Here is an 11,043-nt window from a genome sequence, read left to right as displayed (position 1 = left end):
TGCTGCAGAGACACAACAGAGCACTTTCCTCTGCACCAGATGATTGTATAAGATATAGGTGAACATCATGCACAGTTACACAGGAATTATGCGCTTCTGGTTGCACTACCTGTGTGAATGAGGTAAAAGAAACCCTATTGGATCCAGACCTTTTTAAAAACATTTGTACATGACCCCCCCCCCCCTTTTAACAATAATTTCAGACATCAAATCAGCCTATTTTATTATGAAATAATAAAAACTACATAAAGTATATGAATTATAATTTGCTCTTGGTCTCTGCATTCCGACTTAGATCCAATATCAGTGGATTAACGTGATTAAATTTTGGCTGCAGGTTTATAAAGAAAGTTGGAAGACCATTAATGTGTAGCAATCGATGTAAATGTCCCCCTTCCTGGACGAGAGTGTCAATGGTTTTATTTATGGAATATATTTTATGCGACTGTCCTGTGACATCCAGATCCTCGGGGTATAGCTCATCCCCTGCCCAACAAAACAGAAACAATACATGTGTATTAATTCAAAATTCTACACAAATTATTATGGTTCTGTATACATGAAAATACAATTAAATGTAAATTTTGTTAAATGTAAGCTGTGTGTATCTTAATTTGACATATTACACAGCGCTGTACAAAGTCCATAGTCATGTTACTAGCTGTCCCACAAAGGGGCTCACAATCTAATGTCCCTACCATAGTCATATGTCATTAATACAGTCTAAGGGCAATTTTGTTTTCGGGGGGGAGGGGGGGGGGATCCACGTAACTGCATGTTTTTTGAATGTGGAAGGAAATCAAAGAACCTGGATTAAACTAATGCAAAACCCACGAGAGCCTGCAAACTCCATGCAGATAGTGCCCTTGCAAAGGCCAGAATGCTAACCCCTGAGCCATCATGCAGCCTATTTTTGTGCTCATTAATTGCCATTAATTGAGAGGTAAGTAATGAGGGGAGCAGGAGATCAGAAACAAGGAGTCTCTACAAGAGTCGCTAAAAGACATCAATGAATTAAAAGCTGAGACCCACCCCTGTGCTTACTGAGTATTATATATGTTTTAATATCTCATATACACAATATGGTGAATAACAATAACACAAGAGGTGGCGGATTGGACATCACTAAGGGTTCAAATGTCAGTCGCTATCTATTTATGAAGAAATTGTTGGAAATGGACGATTAGACATGTATTTAACAAACATAGTTTCATAGTAATTATATCCAGAAAATGTGTGACTTTAAAAAGGAAATGAAGAAGCCTGATGGCAAAACGTGTAAAGAACAAAATGCCAAAGAACCAAAATGTTTATATGACTGAAATTAGAAATGTACATTTTATTTTTATATTGTATTTTTATTGCATTTTATTTTGAAATTTTTGTAATCTGTATAGATATACGGAATAAATATTGTAATTTAAACAATTTGAGTGTAAAATGTACCTAAAGAGTCCCATAAAACAAAGTTGGAAAGATATATGAAGGGATGTGGTATAATAAGGGAGTCTCCCCCTCAAAATCTGGATAAAGAGGTGAGTAAAACAGAGGTGCTCATCTCTCTCATCACCCCATGTTATTCACACTCAGAAGAGTCGCTGGTGTCTTGCCATTGCCATTCTGGAGACATGGGACTTAGGTTATCCCTGTATGAGTACAGCAAAGTGAAGCAACTGACTGAAACACATACTGTATGTGAGTTAAATGCATTCCTTGTTCCTATTTCCTATGTCACCCGCAGATAGGACCACTTGAGAAGGAGATATCTAGAGAAGCAGGGCACTTCGGCAGGGAAGAGCATTTCAAGTAAGAAAGTTGAAGAGAGAATAAAGAGTTCTCTAGAACAGTGGTCGCCAACGAGTAATCCGCGAGAAAATTTTGGTGGTCCACAGACGGAAAAATTTGACTAATGATAACAGTAACAATAGTAATACTTCACTTAACCGTGAGCTGATCAATGAATCAGAGCCTCCACAGTCCTTGTCAGGCATCATTAGGAAGATCAATATTTGACAAATGTATTTTATCTTTTTGACAAAATTCATAATAATGGTCCACAGGATTTAAAATTATGAATTTAGTGGTCCGTGAGGTCCGAAAGGTTGGTGACTGCTGCTCTAGAAGCACAGACTATTTGCAGGTAGATTGCAAAGTCCTAAAGCAGTGCAGATTATTTTATAGAGTGAAAAGAAGGAGCAGTCCTCTGGTAATACCAGCGATCTACTCTTTACCCATCAACGCTCACTGTCATCAATAGCCAAAAAAACAAATAGGCCGAGCTGAACAGAATTGAAGATAAAGCGACCTAAGTTGTGATCCATGGGAATATAGAAGCAATTTTAGCCGAGTATGGCAACCTTGGGTTGGCCCAGCGTCAGGAAAGGTTCCTTAAGCACCCACGCACCCTTCAAGAGTTGTGAACTCTTATAGCAGCAAAGGTTGCAGTTCATGTCACTTATGTGCCATTATAATGCTAAAGTGCCCAAGGCAGCTGCCTCCTCTGCCTACTCTTCAACCTGGCCCCGAGTGGACAAATATCTGCCCTACAATTTTGGATAAAGACTTACCAGAACCATAACCTCACAATTCTTTTAAAATTAAATGTATTTTAGCCAATAAATAGAATTGTAGCCCTTCTTTTCCTCTCTTAATCCTCAGTTTAACCCCAAAAAACTCATTCAGGATTTTTTATTAAACTGCTTAATCAAAATAGTAAAATTAATAAACTGTCCCATTCAAAATAGTTTTGTTATAGAAATGTTATAACTTCCTTCTATCCCTTTTTCATATTGCTTACCCCTGTCACCTTTATATTCTAAAACCTTAACAAGAATATTAATTAGGAACAGACCCATGAAGTGATAAGTGGAATGGAAGTAGAGAAGGTATACCTGGCAGTGTATGTACTGCACCATCTTCTGCCTGCACAACAACCGGCATCCACCGTTCACAGCCTTCCAAACCCCGATTATGGCTGAATCTGTGAAGATCGTGAATGCCGGTGAAGTTACACAGTCGGCTCAGATCATAGAACTGGGGAGGAGGAATCCATGTTGCCTGAGTTTTATATTCATCTATGGCTTCTTGAGGAGTCCACCACTGAAACAAAGCAGAAAAAAGTTTCATTTCACAAAAATGCATTAACTGCAGCAAGTCAGGGAGATCCTGTCCTGTTTCCTAGCTAGAGGATATCCAACATCATCTAGACCAGTGTTTCTCAACCAGGGTTCCATAGAACGTCAGGGTTCCTCCACAGGTTGAAAGCGGTTCCTTGAGATATGAGCAGTTTGTACTTCTCCGTTCAGTTACCCCTGACACCAATGATCTTTTTTGGCACCAATGATCTGTATGGGTGAAATTCTTACCTTTGGCCAGCAATACAAGGAGCATTTTTCCCATTGACCACCATGCTAATCTAATCTGTGGATATGGTTAGTATTGTTAGGGGTTCCCCAAGACCTGAAAGTTTATTAAGGGGTTCTTCATGTTAAAAAGGCTGATCCAGACCTTTACCAAGCCCTACAGTCCCTGGTCTGCCACTTCAATTTACAGGGTTTCAATGCTTCCAATCACGAAAGCTCAGAATCATATGTGGCTGTTACCCAAGGGTAAGACTCACCTCATTGTAGTGATGGGCTGATAGAAAATTGGCAGGGTTGGAAGTTAGCAGAAAGCCCCAATGCTACCCATGTAAGAATAGCTCAGCCTTTGGCTGTAAGGTATTTGAAGTTTTCAGCCTCTGCAGCTTATATCTGCAGAAGTGTTTTGGAACGTTTTCCACACACCTGGAAATTCCAGGTTCTTCTTGGGTCTCTAACACAAAAAGATATACCAGTAGTATAGGTGTCCATATTAACGCAGCTTGTTTGTTTGCCCTGGCAAACTATAGATTTGCCCCAAGTTAACTATTCAGGAAAGGTCCACTTAGCAAATAACATTCTGGAACTCACATTAAAGGAAACCATTTCCTTTTGATCATCGACAGTGACCGGCTTCTTCTGCAAACAGGCAATGTAGAAGGCAGTGTCAAATCTCCTTCCCTGAGGACTCTTGGAGAATTTGGGCGTCAGCCAATTGCCCCACTCGTATAGCGCCCAGATATTGGGGACACATCGCAGTTCCTTGCACATATGAATAAAGTTCTGCGGATTATTGTACACCTCCACCCTCCACTTAGCCATTTCCTCACCATCTTGCTCATAAGCATTTATGAGGTTCTGGTTGGTGTCAGCTTCATCACTGTCCGGAACCACCAGCAATATTCCGGATTCCTCAAAGGTCTCCCTGATGGCACAAATCCTGAAGGCGACGTCCCCAGGGATCAATGAGCCAAATTTCCTCCTGTCTGTGACAAACATGGGAGACCTGGTGCTGGAGGGCTGTCTGACCACACCTAGGCCGAAGTTTGGCTTGTTGGTGTGTCTCTCGAAGACTTTGATCCAATCATTGGAGAAATCAGAAGCATCAACCGCACCCCCAGGGAACACAAAAGCATTGGGCATGAAACCGCTCTTCTGGCTGCGTTTCAGTAGCAACACTTCATAATCAAACGTATTCTTCCTGCGTTCATTATTCAAGGACATCTGAGAAGCCAGTTTGGGAATGATGTTTCCATGCTGCACCCCAGCAGCTAAAATCAGGGTGGCAGCTTCCCTCCAGTATTGTAACGTGCTGTTCATTTTAAAATCTTGAATGTTTTTTCTTTAACAAAAAATGTTGATTGGTCCAATGTCAAACCAAAAGATTCAGCAAAGAATTGAGGCCCCGTCACTATGATGCTTAATCAGTCATCCCTGCTTTGATAGAAAACAAACATGTTTCAGTTTAGGGATAATAAAAAGAAAAAAATATAATAAATGTGTATCAGTTATTCACAAAAAGCTACATTTGTTTAGCAAAGAAGAGGAAAATAATATAAAGGTGACTTGGTATATGATAAAGGTTTTTTTGCATTGTAAATAATGTGTCGGTATAATACTTCTAGGAATTTATTACCCTTCACAGAGTAATCCCAGGTCTACCAAAAGCCCTTCACCCCCAACAATTACTTTATTTTCTTTTTGGACAGTTCCCTTGGGGATCATCTGGGTCACCATCAACCTCCTGCACCGGGATGCCAGCTGCACAGAAATGACAACATTTTTTAAATTCTTAGCCTTGCAAAGTAGGTGGACCAAGTTAGAGACATCTTTCTAAACTATAAAGGCGGAGCTAAAAGTTGATCGGGGGTGGGCTTTAAATAGACCTTGTCGTTTTGACCTGAATGGGCAAGGTGACAGCGTTGTAGATGCTAATCTACATTTTTGTTTTTGGAGTTCGGAGAGGGACTTCCTCTTTGCAGCAATAAAGAATTACCAAGAATCAAACCAGGCATAATAAAATTAAACGAAGATAGAATTCCACATTAAAGTATTTTAGTAACTGAAAACTTTTGGCCAGAAAAGCCCAAATCCTGAGAATTCTGTCAGTCTTTGAAATAAGTATACATACAAGGCCTCAGGTCCCCGGTCTAAGTGTCAGCAGTGTAATATTTCTGTTATAATTAATGCAGCTGCCATATGGCAAGCTACGAATGTTAGTATAATGCAGCGTGTCTTGACCTTTTTAACATGGGGGAACCTCTTTAAACACATTTCAGGTCTTTGGAGAACCCCAAGGAACCACCAGCAACTTCTGGAGGAACCCTGGTTGGAAAACACTTGATCAATGTTTTCAGGGACAGCTTCAGGTTTTAAAACTTTGCCCGGGGAACTTTCTTTTTTATCCCTGGCAAATAAATCTTCCCAAGTGCACAGTACAATCCCTCCGTGTTGAAGAGAACCTATCACCAGAACTATCTGCATTTATACAAAGTTATGTGTAAGGGCTTCCCCACCTCATCAGTTTTTGAGCAATTTGAGCTGCGTGCAGAGATGGTTCTGGTTGTCAGGCCTGAAGAGAGGGGGATGCAGCCGATACATCGCTCCGGGGCCTATGAAGCTCAGGGGGGCCCATAAAGCCCAACGCATCCCATAATATTTATTATAATTTATTTTATTATTTCATTCATTTTTGTTTAGTTTCAAAATTAAAAAGGTACGTGGGTTACAGGGTACTTGACAGCATACAAGACATTCATGAAGGCTGCCCTGGAAGTCATGTGGAGAAGGAGGGGGTTCTGGGTGCAGTGAGCAAAAAGTAATCAACCGGCAAACAGCCGCGTTCTGAGACACCGCGAATTCGGGAAAGCAGACTAAGTATTCAGTATTGAGTCTCATCTAGCAAAACAGATTCGTTTTGATTATGTAATTCAGAGTTTCGCCAGGAAAAAGGCCAGGGAAACACCTTTGTTCAGCAGACAATAAATGCTAATATAAATGTCTTTTTCTAATACCGGTATATTATTTTTTATTACATTTATACCTATACATACTTATCTAAATGTATCCATGCAATCTACGATTGTCAGAAATAAATAATAATATACACACATACATGTGTGTAGAATTTTGTATAAGGGCCCACACACCTTTGTACCGGGGTCTGGATTTTCTCTCGGCGGCCCTGCTGGTTGTGTCAGTACAGTACTCGTTGTATCTACGGATCTAGTTCTGGTTGTGTCACTATAGAATCGATTGTGTCTCTGGACATGGTTCTTGTGTCAGTATAGTATAGTACTGACTGAATTTGTGGATATGATTCTGGTTGTGCTAGTATGGTACTCATTGTATATGCGGATATGGTTCTGGTTGTGTTACTATAGCACCGATTGTGTCTCTGGACATGGTTCTGGTTGTGCTAAAATAGTACTCCTTTTTTATGTGGACTTGGTTCTGGTTGGGTCAGTATGGTACTCATTGTATATGCAGATGTGGTTCTGGTTGTGCACTATAGCACCAATTGTGTCTCTGGACATGGTTCTGGTTGTGCTAGTATGGTTATCCTTATATATGTGGACTTGGTTCTGGTTGTGTCAGTATAGTACTCATTGTATATGCGGAAATGGTTCTGGTTGTGTCACTACAGCACCATTTGTGTCTCTGGACATGGTTCTGGTTGTGCTAGTATGGTACACATTGTATCTGCGGACATGGTTCTAGTTGTGACAGTATGGTACTCATTGTATCTGAGGACATAGTTCGGGTTGTGTTACTATGGTATTTATTATATATGTGGACATGGTTCTGGATGTGTCAGTATAGTACCGATTGAGTCTCTTGACGTGGCTCATCTTGAACCAGTATAGTATAGCACTGCTTACTAAATCTGCAGACTTGGTTCTGGTTGTGTATAGTACCCATGGTGCCTTCTGACATGATTCTGGTTGTGTCACTACAGCATTATTGTGTTTCTGTGGCCACATTAGCTTGGAGGACAAAATATAAATTTCGCCCTGACTGCAGCGCACAGTAAACCATTACAGCGCATACAATGCCCACCTATGCTTGTATCTGAGATGTAAAACCCACTTGTTTGTATTGCTGCTCTCAGACACGTGCCGTGTATTTACTGTTTTTATTTTGATTTGTTTTATCTCAACTCTTTATCCTAAATATCTGTACAGAGGACGGATTGTTGTCACCCAAGATTTGTGATCTGGCGGCAGGACAGGTGTGCCATGACACTATACCAGACCAGACCGTCTGCTATGGTTATATTATTACAGCATGGGGTCGGGGGGGGGTCACCTTTAGTTTGAGATTCGCTGCCCCGTCAGCTACCTTACCCCACCTGCTGTCTCCAAATTCCTGAGTGCGCCTAACATGGATCAGTAATATACCCCCGGTATGAACACAAACTATGGGGCTGTATTTGGGCCATCTGAGGTCAGGTAGTCACCTGGCCAGTCCTTAAGTCACCTTTGACCATCAAACCAGAGACTTAGACTCAAAGGAAGGTAAATAAAGCGACCAAATATAAATATTTCTTTTTTTAAGCCTCACCAAGCTGGTTATAAATGCTGGAAAGACTCATTGTTTGTAATATTTTTCCTCACAGCAGCCCTATAACCATAGCAAAGCCTTACCCCAGCCTGTGTCCTTCTCATTCTGGAGGCAGCCATGATTATGGACCCAGTGACTTCAACTCCCAGAATGCCGTGCGAGAGCCCAGCCCAGATGACGTTTTATAATCGTTACTGTAACACTGGTCTCCATAGCAACAGAAGATCTACATTGTATCAAATTTAAAACTAAAGAGTGTACGGCAGCGCCATCGTGTGGCTGAGTTTAGTAATGGCATGTCATTGGATAATTCTAGCATGAGAAATATGAGGCTGCCATTGTGCACCATTTTTTTTCTGATCAAAACTTTTTAAAAAGGGAAATCAGATAATATAAAATTGCGATCAGTAATTACAATAAATTAGCAATCAGATATTGCATTGAGTAACTGGATTAAAAAAAAAAAACACCCTATTGTAGTCTATATGGTAAGCTATAGTGGTTTTGCTGATTAATAATATTATTATTATTATTATTATTATTATTATTATTAATAACAATAATATTATTGATAATAATAATAAACAGGCTTTTTATAGCGCCAACATATTACACAGTGCTGTACATTAAATAGGGGTTGCAAATGACAGACAGATACAGACACAGGAGGAGGAGAGGACCCTGCCCAGAAGAGCTTACAATCTAGGAGGTGGGGGAAGCAACACACAATACCATTGGCAAACTGTAGACACAAAACCTGTGATCATGTCAGCAGACCTCAAATTTTGTGAATGGGAAGAGGTCAACAGTGTTGTTCTAAAATGATTTAAGCTATAGCATGTTCCAGCGTTTCAGAATGTCAGTATTCCAATGACATTTAATGTACAGCACTGCATCATATGTTGGCGCTATAAAAATCCTGTTTATTATTATTAATAATAATAATAATAATAATAATAACCATATGTAAATAATTGTGTAAAATGTAAAGACATTTCTCTTCCCTTCCCTTCCTTCCCTAGATCCTGTATACTTGAGGATCATACGTTTTTACTAGCACATACAAGGGTGGTAAGTCTCTAACACTTTGGACAGCTATAGGTTGGTATATAGGCCTCTGGAGTGTTTCAGCAACTGGAAAGACGAGGGACAGATGTAGACAACAGTTGTGCAGAAATTGCTTGGGACCCCCCCCCCACCCCACCAAGCTAACCTAAAGCACCTGAGAGGGTCCTTGTTGGCTGAAGAAGGTCTGGGTACACTTTGCACCTCCTTATATCCACAACTGACCAAGACTACTGAAAAAGATTGGTGGACAGATACTGGAAAGAATTCTGAAACTGAGTGTTCACCAAAAACATTGGGGAAACTTTATCCTTCTTCTAGAAGCTCAGGTGTGTGTAGGTGAGGCTGCAATGAGAACAGACAGAAGTCGGTGCTGGAACCAGTAAACACAATGGGCCTGATTTATTAAAGCTCTTTAAGACATAGGAAGAACCTGGGTGATCCAACAAACCTGGAATGGATTTCTTTATAATCATTTGCTATTAGTTAGCAAATGTTTTCAATCTTGGATGAGATCAGTTCCAGGTTTTTGGGTCACCCAGGTTCTCCCATCAATGTCTATCTTTTCCAGTCATGGAGAGCTTTAATAAAGCAGGCCCTATGGCTATACTAGTTTGTGGTGAGATTCTTACATATTCAGCAAGTATGCACAGCGTGTGATTATGGCAAATACTTACCTGTGTGCAGCTGCCCTGCGGCGATGGCAGGTAATAAATCTGTCATTGCCGAGTCAGGGGTAGATGCCTTCTACCAAACCAACTCCACAATGGATTTCCATGAGGACAGTGATCACTGGATGGCATTTAAAAAAAATAGTAGGGGTGAAAGCTAGTGGCAATCTTCAACATTACTGCTTTGCCCGTCAGAATGCTTCAGCTTTCATCCATAATGGCAGGATATTGAAAATTGGTACTGGTAATGGTGTCTGCAATTTATATTCACAATCGGTCATCAGGGGGTCATTACACCTAGCGGTATCAGGTTTTTCTTGGGTCTCCAACATGAACAAAGTACCAACAGCAAGGGTCTTCCTAACTTTTCTTTGGCTTATTTGCCATGGCAAACGTTAGGTTCCCAAAACAATTCAGACCATTCCCCTTTACCCAAGAACCCTCTGGAACTCATATTTTCTTTTGATCATCAGCACCGACCATCTTCTTTTGTTATTGGGCAGTGTAGAAGGTGGTGTCAAAACACTTGCCCCCAAAAAAACCCCCGATAGCATGGGCCAATTGCCCCACTTGTGCAGTGTCCAGATATTCGGGACACATGACAGCTCTTTGTCAATGAAGTTCAGTGGAATATCGTACACCTCAACTCTCCGCTTAGCCATTGCCTCACCATCTTGATTATAAGCACCCAATAGGTTCTGGTTGATGTCAACCACATCACTTTAAGGAACCACTCTCAATATTCTGGATTCCACAAATCCTGAAGGTGACCTCTCCATATATCAATGAGCTTAATTCCATCCTGTCCGTGCCAAACATGGGTGACCTGGTGCTGGAGGGCTGTCTGACCACATCCAGGCTAAAGTTTGGTTTGTTGGAGTATTTCTCCAAGACTTTGATCCAATCATTGGAGAAATCGGAAGCATTGACCGCACCCCCAGGGAACATAAAAGCATTGGCCATGGAAATGAACTTCAGTAACAACACCTCGTAATCAAAAATACTCTTCCTGCGACTTACATCTAAGAACCCATTTCGGGCTGATGTTTCCATGTTTTATCCTAGCGGCATTCCAATCAAGGTAGCAGCTTCCCTCCAGGGTTGTAATGATTTGTTCATTTCAAAATCTTGCATGTTTTTTTCCTTAACATAAGATGTGAATGGATCCAATATCAAAGCAAAAGATTCAACAGAAAATGGGCTCCATCATGCTGATTCTTCAGACACCTTGCAATCAAACGTACTCCAGACGTACTTGTAGGACATCCAAGAGGCCACTTTTATGGATTGATGTTTCCATGATGCATCTTGAATAATCTTAAAATAAGATGTCAATGGATCCAACGTCAAACTTTATAATTCATCAGAGAATGGTTCTCATTACA

General features: G+C 40.7%; 1 protein-coding gene across 2 annotated transcripts; it reads right to left on the bottom strand.

Annotated features, from left to right (window-relative positions):
- Positions 1-206: 206 nt before the first annotated feature.
- NUDT19 (nudix hydrolase 19) lies at positions 207-11,043 on the bottom strand. 2 transcript variants are annotated; one of them, XM_072422423.1, is made up of 4 exons: positions 10,679-11,043; positions 3,951-4,793; positions 2,892-3,099; positions 207-486 (listed from the first exon to the last, which is right to left on the bottom strand). In XM_072422423.1, exons 2-4 carry the CDS (start codon positions 4,677-4,679, stop codon positions 260-262), a joined length of 1,164 nt encoding a protein of 387 aa, XP_072278524.1. In that variant the 5' UTR covers positions 4,680-4,793; positions 10,679-11,043; the 3' UTR covers positions 207-259. The 2 variants fall into 2 exon arrangements, with proteins under 2 accessions (XP_072278524.1, XP_072278523.1); XM_072422422.1 differs by lacking the exon at positions 10,679-11,043 and adding an exon at positions 8,006-8,078.

Source organism: Pyxicephalus adspersus, chromosome 9 (genome assembly GCF_032062135.1).
Source record: "Pyxicephalus adspersus chromosome 9, UCB_Pads_2.0, whole genome shotgun sequence".
In the NCBI taxonomy this organism is placed as follows: domain Eukaryota; kingdom Metazoa; phylum Chordata; class Amphibia; order Anura; family Pyxicephalidae; genus Pyxicephalus; species Pyxicephalus adspersus.
This window is presented reverse-complemented; position numbering and strand designations above follow the sequence as displayed.

Bases quoted from the DNA above. Each gene is read 5' to 3' on its own strand.
- NUDT19 (XM_072422423.1), bottom strand. From the start codon at position 4,679: ATGAACAGCACGTTACAATACTGGAGGGAAGCTGCCACCCTGATTTTA. The intron at 3,100-3,950 runs GTGAGTTCCAGA...GCTTTGTTTCAG, and splicing joins AGGAAATGGTTTCCTTTAAT to TGGTGGACTCCTCAAGAAGC. The intron at 487-2,891 runs GTATACCTTCTC...TTTGTTGGGCAG, and splicing joins TGCAGTACATACACTGCCAG to GGGATGAGCTATACCCCGAG.